This window comes from Sipha flava, unplaced genomic scaffold (genome assembly GCF_003268045.1).
Source record: "Sipha flava isolate LNK unplaced genomic scaffold, YSA_version1 109_pilon_pilon, whole genome shotgun sequence".
In the NCBI taxonomy this organism is placed as follows: Eukaryota; Metazoa; Arthropoda; class Insecta; order Hemiptera; family Aphididae; genus Sipha; species Sipha flava.
In genome coordinates, this window is record NW_020271726.1 from 1,419,431 (window position 1) to 1,446,855 (window position 27,425).

The 27,425-nt window shown below is 28.2% G+C and overlaps 2 protein-coding genes across 4 annotated transcripts; both read left to right on the top strand.

Annotated features, from left to right (window-relative positions):
* The first annotated feature begins 6,492 nt into the window (after positions 1-6,492).
* Positions 6,493-18,295, top strand: LOC112687292 (ribosomal protein S6 kinase beta-2-like). 2 transcript variants are annotated; one of them, XM_025559933.1, is made up of 13 exons: positions 6,493-7,410; positions 13,813-13,856; positions 14,033-14,291; positions 14,442-14,575; positions 15,317-15,379; positions 16,040-16,168; positions 16,230-16,320; positions 16,387-16,503; positions 16,682-16,813; positions 16,885-16,998; positions 17,291-17,536; positions 17,611-17,999; positions 18,060-18,295. In XM_025559933.1, the coding sequence occupies exons 1-12, from the start codon at positions 7,318-7,320 to the stop codon at positions 17,989-17,991; spliced, it is 1,803 nt and encodes a 600-aa protein (XP_025415718.1). In that variant the 5' UTR covers positions 6,493-7,317; the 3' UTR covers positions 17,992-17,999; positions 18,060-18,295. The 2 variants fall into 2 exon arrangements, with proteins under 2 accessions (XP_025415718.1, XP_025415709.1); XM_025559924.1 differs by having other exon boundaries at positions 18,071-18,294.
* A 4,405-nt stretch (positions 18,296-22,700) lies between these two features.
* LOC112687712 lies at positions 22,701-25,491 on the top strand. Of its 2 annotated transcripts, XR_003149000.1 has the most exons (3): positions 22,701-22,808; positions 23,624-24,486; positions 25,418-25,491. XR_003149000.1 is itself a non-coding variant. In XM_025560591.1 (2 exons), the coding sequence occupies exons 1-2, from the start codon at positions 22,758-22,760 to the stop codon at positions 24,431-24,433; spliced, it is 861 nt and encodes a 286-aa protein (XP_025416376.1). In that variant the 5' UTR covers positions 22,701-22,757; the 3' UTR covers positions 24,434-24,716. The 2 variants fall into 2 exon arrangements, 1 of the variants encoding a protein (XP_025416376.1); XM_025560591.1 differs by lacking the exon at positions 25,418-25,491 and having other exon boundaries at positions 23,624-24,716.
* The last annotated feature ends 1,934 nt before the right edge of the window (positions 25,492-27,425 follow it).

Genomic DNA, 27,425 nt, shown 5'->3' on the forward strand with positions numbered 1-27,425 from the left:
AAATTCTGAAAAAAGAATCCATCATTTTATTAAAGTTAAAAAAAAATGTTTTATTTAAAAATATGTAAACTTCATGAAAGCTTATTTTCATCAAATATGTTAACGATAAATAAAGTTTATTAAATAAATAATATTGTAATAGTAAGTTTGTAAATCATTTGCAAAAATTTAAAAAATTATTTTACAAGACAAACATTGAATATATTGAGATGTATAACTTAGTTAACTCTAATTTTGTACACAACTTAATCATAAAAATCACGATTAAACCTTTATACAGGGCCGGTGAGAACTTTTGAGAACTCCGGAGCTGATCAGTTCTAGGCCCCCTATACTTGCACTTATATGGTCAAGATATACATATACATACTACTTATATATACTTAAGTATAATAAAAATATTAAGATTCACATCTTATGCTACGACGAATGAGATTATAAAAATTGTTGTATAAAAGGCTGAGAAGACGGGTCCTCTCGAACGTACGGGCCCTAGGGCTTTAACCCTTCTTGTCTCTCCCTCTCAACGGCCCTGTCTTAATTTAAACTATAAAATCAATATTAAAATATGTGTTGCTATAAAAGTGAACAATTTTTGGAACATTAGTGAATTTACAAATTGTTTTACAATTCAATGTCAAAAAATAAAATGTTCTAGCATTTCCAAGAATTGGAAACTGTTGAAACTGCTCAAATATCTCATTAAAAAAAAAAAACCCTCAAATATACCGTGGTTAACATCCCGAGATTCTGTATACTTCAACGATTTACAATGAAAGTATATTTACGTTTCAAACCTAAGTAAATTTAAACAAAATACTCTACACTTTAATATTTATATTTATATTTTTTTAATTGTTATAGTACTACAATTGTGAATAATATTCGTCATTAGAAATAAATGTATAAATAATAGTTTTATGTATGTATGTATAATGTGTTATGTTGGTATACTTGGTGCTAACATATAACATAATTATCGATATGCTATAAAAGAGCAATATATATATACCAAATTAAAAAAAACTATATAGATTATCCCGATTATCATAATTTCTGGTGTAATCGGAAACGTAATAGAAATATATTGTCTTTAATATCAGAAATTTATAATTTAAAAATGTCTATCCTTTACTACATATTATATTATATTGTAATATCAGAACTCAATAAAGTGTACTATTATACAATAATCATAATATCCAATGGACTCTATTAATTATTATTAATGATAAACCTACATAATAAATTTCACTGAGTATAACAATAAATAATATTTTACGTTTTATAATATTATCTACATGTAAAATAAATTGATATTATTTATCTTTAAAAAGTCTTAATCAATAACATACAAATTACAATGATCATTATTTAATAGAGAAATTCAGGAGATAAAAATTATAAATTATGTTCTTTTCATTTCCATACGTTTGTCCTTAAGTCATAAGGTCCCAAAACATGTTTAATTGACAATCACGACACATAAATTACTATACATAAACATAATAACTTAAGTAGGTATTTCAGTACTTAAATAATTTGTGTCGTTAATGAAGGCCTTCCGAAAAAAATTGTTATGTTAAATATTTTATAGGTATCTCACCTATAATATTATAATATTAACTTATAGATATCTACGTTTTTAAGCTACTGTCTAATATTTGAATAATATATAGCATACGTTCACTGCGATTATTTTGTATAGAATACATATTATTAATTATTACTAAAAAACATGGCGACGATAATAACTTAAATCTACAATTATTAATTTTATTACTAAAAAAGTATTATTGTGATAAAAAAAACATAGATTGTGAATATACAAACTAAAGTACAATTGTATAAATGCATAAATCTACGTATACATATTTTATCGTTTAAATTTTCGGACCACAAAATGTAAAAAAATACAGTTGGACAAAATATAAACCGGAACTATAATCGTATGTAGGCTGCCGAGTAGCGGTAATATAGTAAACAATATTATTACCTGAAAACAGTAATATAATATTATAGGATAATACTATGAAAACACATAGATTATTCCTTAATTTGAAAACATTTTAGAATTGATTGTGAGATGTTGGGCCTAGCGGCTGATTAACCAAAGAAAGAAAGAAAGAAAGAAAGAAAGAAAGATGATTACTCAATTTAAGTTATTGGATATGTTATTTAATCATATATTATTCCATGACAATTATTTTACACATTATTATCGCAAATGTGATTTGCGATAATAATTTGTAATTCAAATTATTTGACTGCATCAGATATTAGGATCGACGAGGCAGCGATCACTAAAATGTCTCAATTCATCAATTCATCAATTCATCAGGTGTTGGTAACCTGCGGCTCTTTAGGATACGCTTAAATATCAAAATGTTTTTCTTTATGTATAAAAATCGACTAAAAAAAAAATGTTCAAACTAGTGCGACTCTTTAGGCATCTTAGTTATAAAACTTTTTTAAAAAAATGGCCATTTTCTATAAAAATGTTGCCAACCCATGATACTTAGTATAGCTATTAATTCGATGTTATTTAATCTACGGTAGCATATACTACTATGTAATATAGTATTAAGTGCCCAAGAGCTTTGTGGCATTTTATTGTACTTACAGTCACAAAAATAGTTACCACATCAAATAATTTTAAATTGATCGATTTCTTCTTAGAGTTTACTCAAAAAATACAAATTTATCGATACACAAAATACGTTTAATACCTATGTCCTAATAGTTCATAGCTATAAAATAAAGTTTTCAACATTCGACGATAAAAATCGAAAATAATATAAAGTAATTTTGAACAAAATTGAATTCATACTTATAAAATTATAAAATAATTATTATGTACATCAATAGTTGAAGAAAATTTAAATTTTAGGCACTATTACAATTTTAATATATATTATTTATAATTTCTTATTTTTATCAAGTTATCAAAGAAGTGGCATACCAGTGTGAAACTCCCTCCAAAAAAGTGTCCCTGAATTCAAAATATGACTAAAGACTTTAAACGTCCTCTAGATCTTCAACCACCACAAAATCAAATCGATATGCAATCTAAAATAGTAATAAACCATAATAAGTTTAGAGAAAATTAAGTAGTGCAAATGAAAAATACACAAAAATAATAGTATAACTATAACTATTTATGTAGGTAACGTATTAAAAAAAAATGTCGTTTACTTACACATTCAGGTTTTTGTTCGATAAAAAAATCTCCCCATCACAAAAAATGGACCCTTACACTCTCGCAAGACCATATTCCATGAAGACATTCGAATATAATGATCTGATTTAAAAAAATGTGGAACGAACACTGCAAAATTACCACTGCAACAATCAAAAATTATTCCTATGTCGGAATATGTAACACAGCGAATTAACAATTATTTCATTGTTTATCTATTTCCATATAGTTAAAAGCATTTTTCGTAGCACATTTCGTCAACCGTCAACATAACATAAAGCGATAAAAGTTATAGTAATAAATAATAATTAATAGTGTGCAATTGATATTGATATTTTGTATATTTACAAATTGTGAGCGTTTAATAGTAATCCACTCACAGTGCCGTGACACTTTATTCCAGGGATTTATGTTACCTATACAAGATAGCAAGGAAAAATTTGAGACATTTAACATATGTATTCATCAGGAAAAATAGTTGCTCTTGCCCCGTATTGGAAATATTATATTATGGTAAGGTCCGATAATGTATGGCTTTGAATATTCTTGTTAAAAATCAAAGAATAATACGATTAATATAATTATAACTCACTGTCAACCTCATCCTTTTCCTCAAGGATATTATACTTAATAAATACATTTTTAAGAAATATTAAAAATATTGTCTGTTTATGATGTAGTAATAGACATAATAATGTAATTTTTAAAAAAAAAAAAATGTAACTAATGGTCACAGCAGCCGAAGTTGTAATTTAGATGAAAAAGAGTATGATAAAATCGTATTCAATGGAGCTACAAAAACAATTAGGTTTATATAAACAATTATCTCAGAATTGATTTACTTATTAAATACAAAAAAAATTATATGATTTTTGTGATAATTTCGTATCAATATTCAAACAGTATAGACTTATATTTAACTGCAGATGCTACATCATAGATTACAAACATTTATTCAAGTCACCGATATTTGTTTGTACGGAATTTTGTTGATCTCGAGTTCAAGTCGCGTAACAGCACGGGAATATGGGACTCATATAATTATAAAAGATTTCACTGTACACGTGCTGTAGGTGTAAACCGTTGACCCTAGGTCGGAAAATAGTTGGCCACAGCGAACGCGTGAAATAATAATAATAATAAATGTATTAAGTAAGCAGTGAGAGCAGCGGCGGATTGGCCCACCGGGATAACGGGAAAGTTCCCGGTGGGCCGGTAGTAGTATTATAACACTTAGTCGAAGTACTTGGATTAAACATTATTTTATAAAAATAATGTATTTAAGCATATTGTATTTAATTGTAAGATTGTGATGTAAACAATTCTACAAGCATTTAATCCATGAACAAAGGAGACTTTTATGGAAAATTATTATTATTGGATGGTGGGCCGGTCATACGGTAATTTCCCGGACCAAAATGTTTAGCCAATCCGCCGCTGAGTGATAGTCATAATCTATATATATAAAAATTGAGTCAAAAATGTATAACATTTCATCAATTGAGAACGGCTGGGCCGATTTGACTCAAATTTTTTTAATTGTTCGTAATTGCCAGGAGAAGGTTTTTACGAAAAAAAATGTTAGAAAAGTGCTATTATTTAATAAATCATAGTTTAATTTAATAATTTTTGACCCGGTCGATAACTGCGCAATTGAAAATGAATTATTAAATAAAACTATTAAAAAACTATTAAAAACTATTTAAAAACTATTAATTTTATTTTTGGTAGTAAATGACATAAATATTAAACAAAAAGATCCCGCAACAGGTGCCAAAACAATCAAGCATGTTAGTTCGAAAGATTATTATGCATATCGGTTGATGATTAGACGCTATCAGGACAAAGTTATTCAACGATGTCATGAGCTTTGTCAACAATTCATGGTCGAAATGTATATAAAGATAGAGAGCGAACGCTTTCGATACTTGCGATTCAATCAAAAAAAGCTGCGTGCAGAAGATTCTCAAAACAATTGTTAAATATTGGAGATGGCAAAATTATTACAGATGAAACAGGATGTATAAAATTACCGACCGATTTCTGTACAGTCACTTATTCGCAAGATGCTCTCATTGACCAGATATTTCCCAATATACACAGACAATACACAAATCATGAGTAGCTGGCAAAAAAAGCAATTTTAGTAACAAAAAATGTGGACGTCAACGAATTAAATCTCAAGTTAGAACATTTGTTACCAGGAAACTTGGTGTCATACAAATCTATAGATAAAGTTTGCGATGCTACTGAAGCTGTAAATTATCCAACAGAGTTTTTAAACTCATTAGATTTACCAGGCATGCCACCGCATAATTTACAATTGAAGGTTTGATCTCCGGTTATTTTGCTTCGTAATTTGACCCACCACGGTTGTACAACGGTACGCGATAAGTCGTTAAAAAATTAATGAAAAATGTTATCGAAGCCATCATTTTAAATGGCAAATTCTAAGGTGAAAATATATTACTACCGCGAATCCCTATTATACCCACAGATGTGCCAATACAATTTAACGCCTTCAATTTCCAAGTAGATTGGCATTTGCAATGACTATCAATAAATCTCAAGGCCAAACGATGTCTGTCTGTGGCTTATATTTGAGCACATCATATTTTTCACACGGACAATTATACGTGGCTTGTTCTCGAACCACCCAGTTTGTGTTGGCGAAAGATGGGATAGCAAAAAATATTGTACACTCTGTTGCATTAAGGGATAGATATTGTTTTTTACTAATATTGTCATAATTAGCGATATATATAATTTAAATGGATCAAATTTATTAAATTATTAAAAAAAATAAATAAAAATAAATGTTTGATGTTTTTTCATTTTTATATTTCGTCACCGTTCATCGCACTCCATATCTCTTCCTTACATCCTTATCCTTACTCACATCCTTACATACCTATATTATATAAGTTATTTTTTTCTAGCAAAATGTTCTTTGGAAATAATTTGTGACAAAACAACGTTGGTAGGTTCATTTAGTAATTCCATAAGGAGCGGCGACTGACGGATGGCACAATTGACTTTTCGTTCAAAAAGACCGGTATCCGCCTCGTACGACGACAAAACTTCACGCGCGCACACCCGTCATTTGTTCACCTCGCGATGTGCGCGTCTCATTCATACCGCGGCGCGGAACGTACGTACGCACCACGTTGAACGGGGGTACAGGCTTGAGATGAGGGGAGGGTGAAAAACGCGAGGGCAAGTGCGCACCGACGAGTGACGTCGCACGGCAGTCGCAATAGGTGTATAGTATACTTATCTATGGTAGGTAATAGATTACGGTATCGTGCACGTTATTCACATTCGTAAACATTGTTTTTTTTTATTATTATTATTATTATTTTATTTCCATCCTCGACCGACTGCATCGACGACGCCGCCGTCGAGAACATTCCACTCATTCCAATCGGATCGGGTGCCTCCGCCGCTATCTCGTTCGCTTTACAGTTTTGCCATATTGCCGTTTGCGCGTGTCCCGGACCGACGAAGACGCGAAATACTATTATTACTATACTACTATTCACAGCGCTCGTCTTATTATATAGTAATAATAATAATAAAATCGTCTCGTAGGCACCACCCATCTGTCGTGTGAACACGACGTATATAATAATATGCATATGTCTACGATTATTCGTGAGTGTGTGTGCGTGTGTAGTGTCCGCAGTGAGCGAAGTGAATGATCGCGTGAAACGAACGCACACCGTCGTCGTCATCAATCGTTCAGTGTTCGTCGTCGTGTTCGCGATTTAAATGCTACTTTTTCTGTAAATAATAATTTATTATACACATCGTTACCTATTCATCCATCTTTAGAGCGTGAGGTAATAACCGAACGTGATAATAAACTTACTAGTGTTTGACTTCTGTCTCCCAAACCGACGTACGGGTTTTGTGTTAATTTTTTTATTATATTTTTCATTCCCATTCGTTTCCGACGGCGTTATGTCGTTATTTAAGTCGCACATTCCATAATGATATCGTAATTACGTCACTGATGATAATATAGATTCGTACGCGTGAACGAAATAGCCGCGGGCAACTAACAAGAGGTACATACAATATAACAAGAAACCAATTAACTTCCAAGATTCAAAACCATGGCCGAGGCCGATGTGTTCGACATAGAACTGCAACACAACGAACAAAAAAATAACAGTGATTCGGAGGAAGAACCATTGGAAATAGAAGAGGCTAGTGTTGATCTATCAATATACATATATATATATAAATGCAATTACTTTATTAACTGCTATTTCAAACGCTTTCCTGCATTTTTCCTTTAACCCGCTAACAATAATATCTTGTACACTTCTACTCTAACTTTAGTTTTTGCTCAAGTAAATTTTATGTTCATACTTAGAACTCTTACAGTTTTCCACTTGTGGATCTACTGAAAAACTTATCGCATTCCTAGGGTAATAGCATTGATTTAGTTGTTACGGACATACATAGTTGTAGGTCCTTACAAGTATCATTTTATGGAGGACCACATATCACATGATTAATATTAGAATAATATTACTTTATTATTAATAATAATAAGCACTAGTAGTACGGTTGCAATGGCTTAGAGATTATGAACGTTTTCCAAATAATACATAAATACAAAGTACTTGATGGAATATAACATACGTGAAAAGTAGCTCTGCGAAATACAGAATTCACGAGGCCAACCAATTATGTAATAAATAATCCAAGGTTGGGCGCACAGTAATAACTAAAGTATAAATTAAAAACTATAGTATTAGATATAGAATAATTGGCAATTAAATAAATCAAACAATGTCCGTGTCAAGTAGGTTATCCTTTTGAAAGAATCACAATATCTTACACAGGAACAGGGTATAAATGGTAGTCCCAAACGGACCAATATGTAGATATGTTACTGTCCGATCTTAACACACACCTTCATGCCAGTCTATTTTAATTAATTATATATTTTGTACTTAGAAATATTGGCAATAAATGACAGTTTAACTTAAATTGAGTAATTATTTAGAATATCCTAACATACATCCTTTGTCTGAACTGTTGTATTGATGGCACACAACATAATATATTTAATCAATGGTAATAGGTACATGACTACAACACTTTTCATTTGCTAAAGCAACTATTTTATCAATTGCTATGTACATTAATTGACTTCTCATTTCATTCTCCTTCCAGAATAACCACATGACTAATTTACATGTGTATTATTATTGATGATAACCAACATTGTTTGATTTTAATAACAATTCGGTACCTGTGTATTAAGTTATTCTTTTTTAATTTTGCCATGCCTAGATAATAATACAATATTATTGTAAAGTACATTATAATTGAGTAGATGATAATTTTTAAATGGAGCCAATTATGATAATAAACAATTTATTTGATGTTAAATCATATATAAGCAAGAACCCTAATCAAAACTTATCTTAAGTTCCTTTAGTTTCATATATTTATATTAAATTTAACAAGCAGTTAAGATACCTTCTATTGATTTAATAGTATTGAAGTTTTTCAATGTCATTTTTTATTTTTCTGAAACAAAATTCATTTGTTAGAAATATAATTCAACTAAAAATCAATAACTTGTAAGGTATGTGTTTTAAAAAAAACAAAATTTTTTTTAAATACATCCAAAAAAATATTAATTCTCTATTATATTCTTTTTTTTAAGTTAAAAATGTTATTAATTATAAGTACTTAAATAAAAAAATACCACAATATGGTTATTAAATAAAACAAATAATTGTTAACTGTTTCTTAATAAATGCATTAATGATATATTTCTAAGAGTTGCTCTTGAAACCTTTAAAATATAAAACTGTGAAGGTAAAATGATACTTTTATGACTTTAGATATGTGTACATTGTATTTAAGTAGATCTATATTTTGTCATCAACAATTATTTTTTTGTGGATATTTATTATAAAAGTATTAATGATTTTTCATATTCTTAATGATTATTATAACATAAGTTATAACTGTTATATCAATCAATGATATATTAAATTAATTAATTGCTTCACAAATCTTAAAAATGTGTATAAATCATTATTGCTACTAATTCATACAAATATATTTTAGTATAAAATCATAGACTTCGAACCCCTTAAAATAAAATTTTAGTGATCAATGAACCCAATTGATTGGTTTATCCTTTTTTTATTATTACATGAAATTACTTATTGAATTTAGATTATATTAAAACTATACTCATCAACTTGAAACAGAATAATTATTTGGGCTTTTAAGTAATATTTAAATTAATTTTTACTAAATACTGTATATTGTATTATTTTAAATAAGGTATAGAAATCTTTAAAAACTTAAAAAACAATTTAGTTCTACAATCATTTTTAAATTGTTTTAATGAAACAAATTTGGCTACCTTAATTATATTATACTTTTATCCAAATTATTATATAATATCTATTATGATTTAATTAAAAGTTACATATTTAATTTTAAAAATGTATATAACTTCTTTAACTGACCTGGTGGTTAATAATTATTAGTTTATTTCATAACTGTTTAAATTTTTCTTATAACTTGGAAATTCAAGTAGGAATCAGTCTTAATATACAAATTACTTAATTTTAAAAATATTTGTCCATGTTTTGTTAGTATCTGACTTGCCTCTTATTAAAAAAAAAAAAAAAAAAAATAATAAGAAAATTTGACAAAATGTATTGTATGAATCTATTTTGCACTTAGATATCACTTATTATTTAAGAATGGATTAAGTACAAATTATCACATTTTTCAAAATTAAAACCATAATCAATATCAATTATAAACTTGTTGACCTTGATTATTTATTTTTACAATTATTTTTAGTTATTTCGTATGTCATTTAATCTTTTATTTTTTTCTAAATTGGTATTATTAGTGAATTAGATATAATTTTACAATTTATTTTTACATACTAGATTCAATACTTTTAGTGTTCTTATTATTATAATATATATAATGTGTATTATTGTTATATAATAAATAATAATTATCTATTATAATTTAAACTCAAGTAATTTAGATTTAAAATTATCTTAAGTATACTTAATGAATACTATTATTTTTAAATATTTATCTATATTTGTTATTTATATCTTATAATAAGATATTATATACTACAAGTAGTTCTATATAACTGGGTATATCCAATTCCTAACCATAAAATAAATTTAATAAACTTTGGGTGCAAATCAATTATTTTTTACCAAAAAAAGTGTCCACAACAAAAGAAGATATTAACTTAAAATTAAATATTGCAACATTATTTTGAAATATTGAGTACCTACAAATAATAATAAATAATCAAACTGTCAATTATAGTAGATTGCATTATAGTGCAATAAGTTTTCATAGTTAGTTTTAAATTGTTTACATGAATATTATAAACTTTAAAGGTTTTTTATTATAAATATACATTCTACTTCTAGTAAAATAATGAAGTACCTACAATTACTTAAAAAAAACGTTTTCAATGTTTTGTATTCTAGGAAGTTTTTTTCTCAAAAATTATACTTGCATATCATTATAATAAAATAATTTTGTAGATTTATTAATAAACTTTTATAAGTGTTTCGGTTAATAATGTCAATTTTTTCGCAGAATTTAAGCGTTTATTTTCATAACAATATGAATTATCTTAGTAATCAAAGTATGGCCATCATTTTCTATGACTTATGCCCACTTTTTTGGCAGATTATGAATTCCTTGCCAGAAGAATTCTTCATTTTTTGAGGCCAGCCATCCGTCGAGCTAAATTCTTCTTGAGAATAGAAATATTATTCAGACAATATGTACTTTGTAATTGTTTCAGTGTTCAACCGAAGTTTTCATTCAATAAAACTTGCAAATCTGCATCTTCAAACTTTTGGCTAACCAGGACGATCCTTGTCTTTAACATCAAACTCACCAGTTTTAAACCATTAAAACTATTGTCCACATATTTTTTGAATAATAATATGTTCAACATAACCTTCAACTCACAATCAATAACTTTCAACAACCATTTTCATCAAATGAAAAAAGGTTATCAAACTTCCCTGCAAAACATTTTTTTTTTGGTACATAATTCAACATTTTGAAACCTATAAAAAACTATGTTATTCACACAATAACAATTGAGAACAAACTAGCTTTTGATGAGGTATGCCTAGCCTCCAAAACGCAATAGATCTCAATAGATTAAACCAACAAACGTTCTAGTAATATATTATATAAATTTACATTATTAACCGAAACTCCTAGTATATTGAGTGATAAAATGGCTAATAAAACTAATATAGTAGTATTAAGGGACACTACTATTTAAAAAAAAAAAAAACTATTCTAAGAATTCAATTGACTTAGCAAAATGATAATTGTTTAGTCCAATATAAGTTCTATAATATTTCACTCGTAATAGTAATTAGATCATTTTTAACAATTAATATACTTTAACAGTAAATGTTTCAAGGAATCAATAGATAACCAATTTAATGGTAATTGATAAATATTTAAAATGTATTTTTAATATTAAAAAAATTCATAACTACTTAAACTAATTTAATGTTCTAATAACTTGATGCATAATTATAATAGTACTTAAAATGTAACCATTAGATATTATTATCAATATATTTTAAATTATTTTTTTTATTTATTTAATACAGTTTATTCCATTCTTAATTTTAAAAATAGTTATTTATAGGGTTTGGATTTTAAAGCATGGATAAATAACAAAAAAAAGCACAAAATTATCTTAAAATTCAAAAATTAATATTAATTTGTTATAAAACTGAATAAAAAAAATTAATTAAATACCATGTATATTATATTGTAAGATTTTCAGTGGTGAAACTGTCTCTATATCTGACAGTATGTTTTTATACAAATATAATGTTTTTATGCTTTACATCCACTGAAGTTATCAGTATACACTTCATGCAAATGATTTTGTTTAAATCTAACCTATGATATTTAATTTTGTTTGATTAAACACCATCAGTATATGCTATTGCCCTAGTATTGCCCTATAGTATTGCCCTATTCGTAAACTCAGCGCACTCCGTCCTCCAGCATTCCAAACTTGTTATCTTTGCTGATGATATAAAAATCTTTTTCCGTATAAAATCCATCTCTGACTGTCACCTTCTTCAAAACGACCTTCAGCGATTAGTGGCGTGAGGTGAATCTTTGGGGCTAGCTCTTAATATAACTAAATGTTCAGTAATGACTTTTTGTCGTATTAATTCTGTAATCGAGAATGTTTACTCCATAAACAATACCGCCTTAACAACCTGTAATAATTATGTAAAGGATTTAGGATTTACTCTCACACGGAACCTGTGCCCTAATATGCACATTCAGATAATATGTTGTAAGGCTCTTAAACTGCTAGACTTCATAAACCGTGTCTCCACAGACTTTCACTTGATCACACCTCTAAAAACTCTTTTCTGCTCCCTAGTCCGTCCCATCCTTGAGTATGGTTCCGTCCTCTGGGATCCGTCCACCGCTTCTGCATGTAGCATGATTGAAAGGGTTCAAAGAAAATTCTTCCGTCAAGCTGCTTACAAATTAAAGATAGTCTGTTCACCACACGATTACACGCCAATCCAACGCCTCATTTCCTTAGAAAGCCTCGCCGATTGTCGTCATTCAGCTAACTTATCATTTCTATCTAATCTTCTTTCATCTAAAATTGACAATCCTGAATCACTATCCCGTATCTCATTTAATGTCCCCTCCCGCCGTACACGATCATCTATTCCATTTCATATACCTTTCTCTTCCTCAAACTACTATCTTAACTCACCGATCATCCGTCTTTTGCGCATTGCCAACACTGACCCTTCATTCTCTCTCTAAAATTGCACCTCGTTTCCATAAAAAAAAACTATTATTATTATACTATTATATTCATGTATTAAAAGGTTCGTCCCGTATTGTAAAATAAAATAAATACAAATTTTTTTTTTTTTTATTATTACTCTAGTATAGTAAACATATGAAAATTTCACAACTGGAATAACTGAGAAACAATAAAAAAGCAAAAAGAGCATTTACACAAAAAAAAGCCAAAAGAAAGCAAAAATAAATTGGTTTATTTGGAAACAGAATATGAAACAAATTTATATTTAAAAATTAGAGTTCTATCTCGATTATAAAAAAATAAGCATATGCTTTAAAATCCGAGCCCTCATTATTAATAATATGGTACACATATTTTTTCATTAATTTTATAAACTTTAATATAGATAAATTATTGAGATAGGTTTTCGTATGAATGATAGTAAATCATTGTTTCTATGAATTATACTGTAAATACTGATAGTAATTAATAATAATTATGTTAAAAGCATTTTTTTATTATTATTTTAATATAAATCATAATTTAAACAATTATTCTGCATTTCCATTAAATTAAAAAATAGTTTCTATAATTATATCAAATTTAAAAAACTTAATTTTCAATGATTAGATTTCTAATTTTTTTTTTAAATTACTTAATATGCTTGGTTGTTTAAAAAAACAAGATCCATTTATGATTTTTATATTATTATGTATTGTTACAAATGACAATTTTTTTAAAAAAAATTAATTTTTTTTAGGGATGTTATGCTCAAGAACCAAATATTTATGAATATGATGAAAAGTAAGATTTTAGAGTGCAATATATCATTTTAATTAGCTAATGACTTAGTTTAATCGACTACAATTTAATTAATAATATATATAAAAATATATATTTTATTTACAAAATTTATAATTTTACTTTGATAAATTAAGTATTTAATAATTTGATAAAATAATACTATTAATAATTATTAGGTCCAGTGATGTTGAAACATTAAAATTATCAGATAAAACAGTAAACCAGACCAAAGAAAAATTAGCTCCAGATTGCTTCAAAATATTGAAAGTATTAGGAAAAGGAGGTTATGGAAAAGTATTTCAAGTTCGAAAAAAAACTGGTAAAGATACAAATCGTGTATTTGCCATGAAAGTCTTACGTAAGGCCACAATTGTGAGGAATTCCAAGGATATGGCTCATACCAAAGCAGAGCGCAATATTCTTGAGGCTGTTAAGGTTCAAGTTCAATTTTGTTTATAAAATATATAATGCATAGTGATAAATTTTAAAAATGCTCAATTTCTATTTATTTTTATAAAAAAAATGATGTTATGCTCATATAGGTTATAACATGAATAAAGTTAACATATTTATTAATATTTTTAGCATCCATTTATAGTCAGTTTGTTCTATGCATTTCAAACAGATGGAAAATTATATCTTATTTTGGAATACTTAAGTGGTGGTGAACTTTTCATGCACTTAGAACGTGAAGGCATATTTTTAGAAGATACAGCATGGTAATATAAAATTAAATAACTTTAGTTTTTTTTTTTTTTTTCAATTATTCTGATAAGTAATTTTATTTATTATTTTGTTACCTTAAAATTTTAATATAACATTTGAGTAACTCGAGTTTAAAAAAAATATTAAAATTGTAGTTTGTTTTTATTGATTTTAGCATATTTGATTGTCTGGATGTAAATAGTGATTTATTTTAAATATTTAATGTGTTTGATAAAAATAGGTATCATGTAACTTGTTAGATTTCATCATCTATAGTAAAAATAGGCCATTCCATGACAAATTTACAAACTAAAGTTACAACCTCAACCTTGACCTGCATTTTTACGTGCTACATTTACTAGTACTGTTTTTTACAGATTTATTCTCAATAATTATTTTCTTGTTATTGTATGTATAAAATACATTTTATGTATTATTCTATGTATATACATTTTATCTTATTCCTTATAAATAAGTATTTTCTTAATTATTATTCTTAATTGTATAAAATATAATATATTATACATATTTCAAAATGTTAGTGTTATGTACTATAAAAATACATTTTTTGTTAAATTTGTTTTTATTTATAAAATTGATATACTTACGTAATTTAATATAATAAAAGATTAAATAATTTTTAATAAGATTTTCTTGTTTATTATATATCTATCTGAATTAGAACTTAGTCAATATATATATGTTTAATTTGTTCATATTGTATTTATAACAATATAATAATTTTAATATTACAGTTTTTATCTGGCAGAAATCATAATTGCAATACAACATTTACACAGTCAAGGCATAATATACAGGTATTATGAGGTCACTAATAACTTTAAAATATATAAAATAAACATTATTCTTTCACTTTACCCCTTTCTTTTCTATTCCAACTTTATGAAAATAGCCATCCTTTTTCCGTACATCCCTGTCCTACCTTTCACATATAAACCACCTATCCTTATATAATTTAAATGCATCAAAATTTTTCAATATTTTAAAAGTAATGTATGAAATAATAAAGAAATATATTGTATGAAGTTTTAAAATCAAGATTGTATTTAGGTATTTATGTTTATAAAATATATCAATTAAATCATAATTTGTTATCAAAACATGCATTCCATCTAGAACTCAACCAGAGCATCTATATAGAAATTATACTATATACCTATTTTAATTTTACCCTTCCCAACTCTAGCAACAATAATTAATATTTTCTTTACCTACTTCTTTACTGACCAGCTCTCACTGCCAACAAAATTAATTTAAAAAGATCTTTTTACTCTATTGTCGGTATCAATTTTTCTTACATAGATTCCTTATCTTCAACCAATATTACACTTATTAAACACATCTTCATTTTACTCTTCTTATAGTCTTAAAAATACAGACTGTTAAAACTATGGGCTTTATATAAAACCTGTAATCTTTTTTAATAATTTATCAAGTATAAATTTTTGTATATTTAGAGATTTAAAGCCAGAAAATGTATTATTAGACCAAGATGGTCATTTGAAGTTAACAGATTTTGGTTTGTGTAAGGAACATGTTCATGGAGGTAGTGTGACACATACATTTTGTGGTACTATTGAATACATGTAAGAAATTTTATATAAATATATAATTAATTAAAAAATAACATTTATATTAATTATTTAGGGCACCGGAAATTTTAACTAGGAGTGGTCATGGAAAACCAGTTGATTGGTGGTCACTTGGTGCTCTTATGTTTGATATGTTAACAGGAACTGTAAGTAATTATATTAATATATTTAAATTGTATAAAATAATTGTAATATGTTATCAATATTTTTAGCCACCTTTTAGTGCAGATAATAGAAAAAAAACAATTGAAAAAATACTTAGAGGAAAACTAATTATGCCACCTTATGTTTCACAGGAAGCTAAAGATCTTATGAGAAAATTACTTAAAGTAAATTTTTACTAATATTATTAAAATTGTGTTAAAGTAATGTTAATAGCAATTGAAGAAATTTGTGTGATTAGTTGTGTTAAACATTTTTTGTTCTAATAAATTAAAAATCAAAATATTTATACATTTTTTTAAAAAAATTACATTTTCATTATAAAGTATATTTAAAATTTAATAGAGACAAGTAAGTCATCGATTGGGTTCCGGTCCAAATCAGGGAGAAGACATACGAAATCATCGTTTCTTCCAAAAAATTGTCTGGAAGGACATAATAAATCGTTCTTGTGAAGCTCCATATAAACCAAAACTAGTAACACTATTTTGTTCAATATATTTATTTTTATGTATAATCATATATTTATTGATATTTTTAATTTTTAGAATGGTGCAGATGATACAACACAGTTTGATTCCAGGTTTACCAATCAGCTTCCAGTTGATTCACCAGTAGAAGACTCGTGTATGCCACCAGACAATGATGAATTTAAATTTGATGTAATTATTGTCTTAAGTTAACATTACATATTTTATATTTATTAAGGAACTACTTTTGTATCTATTTAAAAGATTCTAGAATTTTGCTTTTATACTAATTGTTCTTTGTGTTTATTTTTAATTAGTACCATGATATCAATTTAGTATAACATTTAATATATATTTTTCAAGTAACTTCATAGTTTTCATGAATTTGATATAAAAGTAAAATATAATTTAATTATTTATATATTATTATTATGTATATGTGCATCTATTACTTTATCATAAATACTGTTATTTTTTTATACAGGGTTTTACGTACATAGCTCCGTCATTATTAGACAGCCTAGGTACAAGTTCAAGTCATGACCATACGTTAAATGTACATTATAGATCAGAAGAAATAGAAAAACCAATGGATGAAGAAGACAATTTTCATAAAACAATAATGCAAAAAAAGCAAAAACTTGATTCAAGAATACATAAATCAACACCTACTATAATTCAATCAGATTTAAGTGATTCTAAGAGGCCTACTGACCAATTTCAAAGAGGGGTAACTGTTTACTTATAAAAAAAAAAAAAAATTGTGTTTATTAAATATTTATTATTTTACCTTTATAATATTAGCCAAATCCACAGAATCATAATCCATTTAATTGTGATTTTGAACCAATTGCATCAACGTGTGCTCAGCTCTCTGCTACTCGAATTGATGAACAAATGGAAACTGAAAAATCATCTTCGCCATCACCATACCCAGTGATTGTGAGATCAAACCCAGTAAATGTAGATCAACCCCGAATTGTACGACCTAACACCACTAATCACAGAGAAATAGACCAATCAAGATTGTTTAATGAATGTGCCAGGCCATTTAATAATCACGTTGCTCGAAAACCATATAGACCTCATGTGTTAACCACTGTCAATAGTAATAGTTTCCTGAATCAGAACCAAGATGAAATGATGGAAGTTGCTTCTACATCTAGTATACCAGCTCAAATCTAATAAATTAGGTAAATATTGAATGTAATATCAAATTTGTATTAATTGCTCTAATATTTTATTGACTAAAGTATTTTTCTAGAGTAATCAGCATGTTTAGAAGAGACCTGTTTCCAAATCAACTATAGTTACCTTGTTTAGAATGTGCGATTTTCAATTTAATCTAGTAGATCTTGGCTACTTTTTACGTGTAGCCTTAAGAATCAACTAATTTTATAATGTTTTTTTAATTGCTAATTCATTGGCTTGATTTAAAGTGATAATTTTCTAAAATGTAAGGGTTATATTTATAATAGCTGTTATAAATGATTGTTTTCCAAAATCAAAGAAAATATTATAACTGTATAATTAAGTTATACTACAATTAAAATTTAATTTGAATTTTTTTTTTATATAAGTTTTTGAAATGTATCAATTACTTTTATATTATATTATTTGTGTTTAAATTTAAATTATTATTAGCCAAGGTTTATCTGATCTTATACATCATTCAATTAAACAATTATAAGGTTGAGGTTAAATAATTTTGATTTTTTCCAGCAGACTGGAAATAGTTCTCTTTTAAAAACAGTACTATGATATTGACTATATTTTCAATTGTATTATAATTGTTTGAAATATATTTACTTTGTTTTTCTCTTTATCTTACCATGTTAGGGTTATTGTTGTTTAGCTAAATTATTAATCCTGTGTTTTATTTATATTATTATTTCTCTTCAAGTTGTTTTAGTTGCCTATTAAAATCTAATTAGTGAAAATTAAATAGATACTTTAATGAAATTAATCTGAGTTTTAATAGTATTATCTTTAGTAGAGGTATCAAATGAATACTGTTGCATTAAAATTTAGAACTGCTGATGGGAATCCTATACACAAAAAAATTCATATAGTTTAACCTTCTCCAGTTCTGAATATCTTGAAAAGATTTACAATATTTTTCAACAATCTAATGTTAGACATATTTATTTTATGTACAATATACTATTCATCATAATATAAAGTCACGGAATAAAATGTATATTATATTTGTATATTTTTCTAATCTGTAATGAAATATTATGAATAGTGATCATAAATATATTTATACTAATATGAAACATTAGGTTAATACCATTATAATCTAAAATAATTTTTTTTTTTTTTTTTTACGTTTTGTTCAGGCATAATATTAATCTAGCTAACTAAATTTTTCTATAATTAGAACGTGGATTTACTATTTTTTCAAAGAAAAATGTAAGTTATTAATGAATACATTATGTGGTTTCTGTGTAAATTAAAATCATCTCATAGTTTTAATGATTTTCAATTGTGATTTTTCAAACCCCATATTTTTTATTAATGTTAATATTTTTACCAAATTGTACATTTCACGTGATAAAGTGAAAATTATGTATAAATATTAAATAATAAAATACAAACCATATACAATAATGTTGTTTAATTTTCATGTACAGAGATTTTTATGAATTTTGAAACGAAACTACTGTGTTCATTGAAAAAAAATGATGTTATTATAATATTAATTTAAAGGCTGTATTGTAGCCAAATTATCATTCGCCAGTAAAATGGAGTTAATGTATAATTATTATTATTAAATGATTACGTTTTTATTACAAAAGTTAGTTGTATTGATTATTTTTTTTTTTTTACCTTATAACCTAAAACCTAAATGTCAATAAGAAAAAAAGGTCTGTTAAGTATTATAGAAATCAGTTAATGGTAAGTAGCTTTACATTTGGAGAAATTGATATTGATTTAGTTAAATAAATAATTCTTAGCCTTGTTAATCTATATAAATTGCTGCTATTTCACTGTATACTATTTTCAGAGTTTGTAAGAAAAAATGTATTCATTAAAATCTATTATATGTTTGATCAATACTTACAAAATTGATAGTTGAACTTTCTCAATCATGAAAGGTATTAAAATGAAAAACACTTAATTTAGTCGTTTATTGGTAACAGACAACAGTAACATACTACAAACATATCAAACTACTAAAATATAGCAGCTCTATAATTGAGTTTAGGTTGAAGAGGGTAATATTTTAATAAAAAATTGTATCGACTATATTCATGCAAAACCAATCATTGGCTTAGCCATACTCTGAGTATGACTAAGCCAATCATAGGCGCAATTTGTAGGGGGGTCTTGGGTGTGCTTAGTACCCCCAAATATGTTTATGTTAATTTACATTTAAATACTCATTATTCATTATATATTAATAAACATAATAGTTTTTGAGTTTTTTTGTATAAATATATAAATGTTTATACAATACAAAAATATTTTGCAATATGAAAAAAAAATATTTTTGCTCTAGGGTAAAAGTTTCAAGTTTCTAGCCACATTTCTTTTGGGATTATGACTAAATAACTAAAATTTGAAATGTAAAAGTCTTATTTACAGCGTATTTTTACCATTTCAGAACAGTTTTTTCCTCACGTCTAGAAAAATTATTATGATTTACAAAAATGATCTATCTAAAGCAGTGGTTCTCAACCAGTGTGCCGCGGGATCGACTAGGTGTGCCGTGAAAAATGTCTGATATTTGAAAATACCGACTGATGAACATATGACAGTTAAATATCAATTAATTGTGCAGATACATATGTAGGTAAACTGTACGGTTTTAACCCAACTGGATATCTTAGCGTTTAGCTAAAATTGTTATTGTTGTCAAGTGCATGAGTGTGCCGCGAAAACTTGTGATGTATAATGGTATGCCGTGAACAAAAAAAGGTTGAGGACCACTGATTTAGTACCACCGTATGCCAATTTAAAATCTAAAAAAGTCCTAGAAAAAAATTTGGACCAGTATTTCTATCCGAAAAAGTGTTAAACAAATAAAATATAAATATCATTATAAAACCATAATATCTTTCGCTTCAGTCAGAATGTGATCATGTGTATTTACAGACAGGTAATTCGTTATACGCGCAATAAAAATATAAAATTAAAGTCACTAATTTTAATTTAGAAATATTCATATATTTACCAAATATTTTAAGAACTGTTGAATTGTACGATTTGCGGGTGTATAACACTATAACCATTAATGAACATGAAAAAGATAGAAGGGCTTCAGCACCCCCAGTTTTTTCATTGAAATTGCGCCCCTGTATGCTCTAATAGCTGATAATAGTAATGAATTGTAAAAAGCTGATTCGTCTAAATAAATGAGCCATAAGTACAAAAATAGGTAGGTATATTGGTTCCATTAAGTCCGGTTTACACGCAACGACTTATTGCACGTTTTGCTGGACATATAAAATGAACAATAAGACGTATATTTTATAAAGTGTCTACACGTTCCAACTTTTACTCAGTTTTCCATTCCAGTCTTAACTGTATTTCTGTTCATTCTTCAATAGTGTTCAGTTATTTGATTGATGTTTAACGATATGGAAGAAGCACTATTGTGATTTACCATAATGTTTCTAGTACGTGTGCAACAGAATTTCGTAGATCAGACATGTTCGCAAGAAAACAAAAAATACCATGTGAATCAAACCTTATATTATTTATTAAATATTATAGGTTAATATACCTACTAATAGTAGGTTCTAATATAATATATTATAATTATTAAAAACAAAAAAACGAAATTAAGTTGTTAAAACTAAAGGAGAAAATTAAACCTAAAAAGACGAAAAGTTGTACTATACACCAATTTTGTATTTACATGTGACGACACGTCGTTCAACTTCGCGTAAAATGAATCCGCGCCTATCAGTTTTTCGATCCAATCTTGGATTTCATTCCGATCGATAAAACGTACGATTTACTGTATACACACACCGTTTTACTTTATACGATTAGTCGCGTTCGATAAAACGTACAATAAGTCGTTGCGTATGAACCGGCCTTTACGGGGGTTCTCATGAAAGGAATAAATCACCCAAAATTTTTTTATTTTTATTTAAATAATGATTATGACTAGATGAATTGAGAATATATGTAATATTGCAATTTTGGTGCAGACAAAGTCCCCCACAGTTTAATAATATTATTGCACGGAATTTTTTGAACTCCAGATTTATGAGAGGCAAATAAAAAAAAAAATAGAATTTCATTGTCTTTATTATCTTAGGAGTCCGGAAATATCGTAACAGATTTATGGGACACTATAAACTGTAATTATAAATAATTATACTGAAATATTTACGGGTACTTAATAGCGTGGTACCTTGATATATTAATACTTCCTATAATTTATATATTATTGGTTCAAATAATAATTTATAGGTACCATGTTTAAGTATTGTACATTTTTTACTCGATATGTAATATTTAATTTGCGTTTACAATCTAAAATGCTGTGTTCTTGGCGGCTTTTATTTGTACATGAATATAATTTTTTTACTGTTCATTTGTAAATTGCCCTTCGAAACTCGTTTTAAATTGCTTGAAAACAATTTAGTCAAAACAAAAATTAGAATAGGTAATCACATTTGTAAAATGTAATTTGTAAATGTTATTTACCACACGGGGTTTCGTTTCGGTTGACGAAGGTGTTATAACAATTTGTACATTTTCGATGTGTTGTATATATTATATATACTATATATATTACGTTATTATTTTGTGTTTGTATTTTTTTTTTTTACTAATTTCAACGCATTACAATAATTGCGGTATTTAATGTGCCAGGTGTTTGGCTATTGTTCCAATACCAATGCAGTGCCAAAGTTCTTGTAATAATCGGGTATAAAAATCCATAACTCGTGTTAACCCGTGACAAATACTTTATCGAAAAAAACTCAACGATGGCCTACGCCCAACTCTTGACGCTTGTGCTGTGCTCTTTCTTCATTCAGGTAATACAATTTACGAACACAATTGCATTCAAATACATGTATAGGTAGCCAGCGCATTATTTAAATTTGTTCGTCGTTCGTCGATTGCCTTCATTTATCCGGTCCAAATATCCAAAAGGTACTTGTTAAAGTATACGATTGTCGATTAGTCTATATTATTAGCCATTGAAAATCTTCTTTTTTTTTACATATTCCGTATGCAAGTTTTGCGTATTCGTTCATCAAACAATTAACTAAAAATCCAGCATCATTTATACCTTATATTACAAGAAACGCCACTTAAACACTTTTATTTTTATATTGTTTTCATGTGGATTCGTCTTTTGGAATGTAAAGACAAGAAGCGATAATGTGTAATAGAATGTTAAGAATTTAACGAATATTAATTCCAGTTCATACCTATGTATTTATTCCAGTTAATTAGTATATATTTGCTTGGGTGATAGTAAATTACAAATAATAATAATGATTTCGAAATTATATCCCGAACATTTGTTTCTTACTGTATTACGTGGTATTATTTGCCAAACAAGATTTAAAGAAAAAATTAGTTATTGAGTAAACTTCTCTAACCTGTACCTATTTAACGGTAAACATAGAAAAATCTATATAGTTAAAATGTACGCATGAGTAGCAAGCAAGAAGAAAATATAAAATATAATTGAATATTTTAATAAGCAAAAAATATATTGTTATTAATATATTATTTGAAGCCTCCCTGACTATATTCCGTATTACTATCTACCTAAAAAACCAACCCTGATTATTATACTACTTACTTTACCTACTTTGAACGGTTTTGCACCACATTTCAGGATGCGTTGTCTGGTGCAACGCTACAAATGCGTGGTTCGCGGAAAGTTGCAGAAGACGCGGACGTAAGCGCAACGCCGTCGATGAAGCGATTAGCAAGAGAACCAACGGAAATGTCTGTACCGGTTACACGAGCCGGATCTGAAGCCAGGGTTGGAGTGAGAAAGAAAACAGCACCGGCAGAGGTGTCCACGAAGCCGACCGCGAGAAGGACGATGAGACAGACTACGTCGAAGAAAGTGGCCCCGCCACCTCCCAAGTACCCGAACCTAGCCAAAGTGGAGAACATGATCTGGGAGACGGCGGAGGACATAAACAGAACCAACGAGAGCGGTAAGCTAATTGTGAGGTCGGTGCGAAACGCGATCGAAGATTTTCTGACCAGCAGAAAGTTCTGGTACACGCTGGTGGGGATCATCAAGAGACGGGCAAAGTTGACCAACAACAAGGAACGGGTTGACAAGGTGATCGGCGCCAGCAACGCGCTGACCTCGATATTGTTAGGGCCGATGGCGGCCCGTGGCTTGGAGAAACTTGCTCACGACGTTTACGACACGGCCGTCACAGCCAATCCGGGCATGTGCACGGAAGCGCTGTCGCTGGCCACCAACATCGTCAACGGCAACCAAGTGACCGACGGCCTGAGAGCGGTAAACTCCATCGTCACCAACATCGAAATCCACCCGGATATGGTGACCCAGGCGTTCGCCAAATTAATCAAGTATATCAGTTTAAACGGCTCCATATCCATGAGCCAAGGTATGGCCAACGGTTTCTTGGCTGTCTCTTCGAGACTGAACAGGAGGGTGTAACGCCGCTGTCGCAATTATTACGTAACATCTTAACAGCGTAAACAAGTGCTTAGGTGTGTATATATGTATGCGTGTGTGTGTGTGTGTGTGTGTGTATTCACATAATTATGATATACACATTAAAGTGTTTGTGCTGCGCATGTATGTTAAATATGTGTAAGCAACTTATGCATAATTGACACGCGGTTTCGATTAGTATTTAAGTACACACTAAACCATCGTTTCTGTGTTGTATAAACTTTATTTTAATAAAAGTAATAATGCTCGTCTACGGGAAACTTCAGGGCTTTTTACATATTATATTATTTAGTATCTACTACAACCGATGTATCTTTGAGACCATTTCGGCATGAGCCGTTGTACGTTCACGTACAGATATTATCATACACTATATAAGCGGCACCAGAGTGGAAATTAAAATACATATCGCAAAAACATAAAACTGAAAAATACCGGAGTTCGTAAATTCATACTCATGTAATACTTTTACACCAGTGATTTAAGTGCACTCACTGCAGTGGCGTCATTTCAGTTTTTACAGTAGTGCAGTCAGCATACTCTTATTAATTTGCCTATTCGGCTGCTCATTTTATCAAAGTGATAGTAGGGGGATATCAAACTAATCTAAAAATATAATGATTTGTACTTATAAGTACCCATATAATACACGTCTCATTTTTCTGATTTACAACATGTCAATAGCTTTATAAAATATGTATGTACGTCTTTTACGTATATTTTGATAATGTGCTTTGGCATAGCTAACCTCTATAGTCTAGAGTCTAAACTGTGGCACATGCATGAGTTGCCTCTTCCCCGAATTACGTCACTGGCTCACTACAGAAAAAAAATTGTCACTCATCAAATACTATAATTGAGTAAAGATAACATTATTAATAATAATATTATATTTCTCAAACTACAGTTAGAATAATAACTCTGTGATATCCTAAAGAACAATACTAATTAATGTACTGTATTCAGGGCTCGAAATAGATCGGAACGTACCAGAACGCAGTTCCGGTTCACGACAAAATTTTTTTTAACGTTCCGGATCGTAAAAAAAAAATACGTTTAACTTTCAGGTTCAAACAAATTTTTACTGTACCTACCATATTTTGATAAAATTTAAACATTTGCATAATTGTTCATTTTAAAATATTTAATAAACGTCAAACATACATAAGTACATTTATTGCTTATCTATACGATAATCGCCATCCGCCGATAGTGTAATTTAGCTTTATTTACATAATACGTATGTGAATTTTAAAAGTTAAAAATAAAGCATTTGGTTGTTTGATTTGTAAAAATATAACAAATTTAGGATTATCTGTTGTTGACATAACTCTGCTTTTCCAAACCTTATTCTAGTGGCGTAAACTGGGTGGTGCAAATCTAAAATTCCACATCTAAAATGTAGTGGTGCAAAGATATATTTTTGCACCACCAGAAAATTATTGAAATTTATTTACCTAATATTAAAATTACCTATAATATGATTTTCAAGAGCCAAGGAAATCAGCATATTAAAAACAAAATTTGATAGTTTTTATTTATTAATAAATAAATAAATAAAAGTTTTACTGCTAAAATAATTCAAAATGTATTTGTTATTTAAAGAAATATATGGGAAAATATATAGTTTATTGGGAAGAATTTTACTTAGGAAATTGGAAAATTGGTGTGTTGGAAATTATAAGTTGAGAATATGCCTTTGCACCACTAGAAATTGGATTCAATTTACGCCTCTGCCTTGTTCTATAATTTCGAATAGAAAGTCAAAAGAAACCTAAATGTCTAGTTTGAGAAAAAAAATCTTTGAACACAAAAAATTTGACGCTCATCTTAAAGCATTAGAATCACATAAACAATCAAAAGAAAAACAAATAGAAAAAAGTTTTAAAATCAAATTATTGAAAGTATTGAAATGAAAGTTCACTACTACTGAAAAAGTTTTTAGAATTATTTATAAAATTGTAAAAACTCAAAGGCCTTTTGTTGATTTACCGATTTAAATATATAATAAATTAACAAGTTTTAAATGGTATGAATATAGAAAACATTTTACACTCTGATAAAACATCTGTGGATATAGCACTCCACATAGCATCAGAGATGAAAAAAATGATTTGCCAAAATATAATTTTAACTAAAACAGTATAAAATAGTAGGTACAATTTAAGTATTAAAAAAGGCTTAGTATTTCAGGAAGAGGAAATTATAATTTTGGTGGGTTAAAGCCCCAAATCCTATGGTATGTTTCCAAAAAAAAAAAAGAGTTCCGGTTCAGAACATTTTCCATTTCGAGCACCGACTGTATTTATACGAATATAGGTTTTTTTATACTTAAGAGCTTTCAGTGAAAACTATTATAGCTCAACAATTACAGAATTATATTCAATGGCTTAACAATAAATAACGAAAATGAACAAAATTAGACATAATACAACAAACTGAAAATAATAGGGTATATATAATGTGACCATATATCTCGCTTTGAGCGGGACAGTCCCGCTTTCGAGCTAAGTGTCCCGCTGTCCCTAAAGAACCTAAAAATGTCTCGCTTTAAAAAAAGTTGACTTGTGGTAGGTATTTATTGATCACAAACAGGTGCGTTACCCCAGCACCCGTACTTTCGAAATCATGAATTGTAATCAAGCAGTATTATGTACTTTATTTTGTACAATTTTGTACAACCCTCAAACCCCCCGAAATTCAATTTCATCTTACGGGTGTTAGCGAGAATCTTGTATCAATAATGTATCTAAGATACTTGTGTCGAAGATACAGCACTTCCTTTTAGGTAGGAATAGTTGCTGTTGATTAATTTATATCATTCAAAAAGAATCAACAGAATATATTAGGTAAATTCTCAGATATCAAGTTTTAAAATTATAACAATTACATTAAGTAGATTGTTCAATTAATACACGCCGTGCCGATTCGGGCCAGTCATTGTTATCTGACTTTTGGATATGTATGGGTCTGG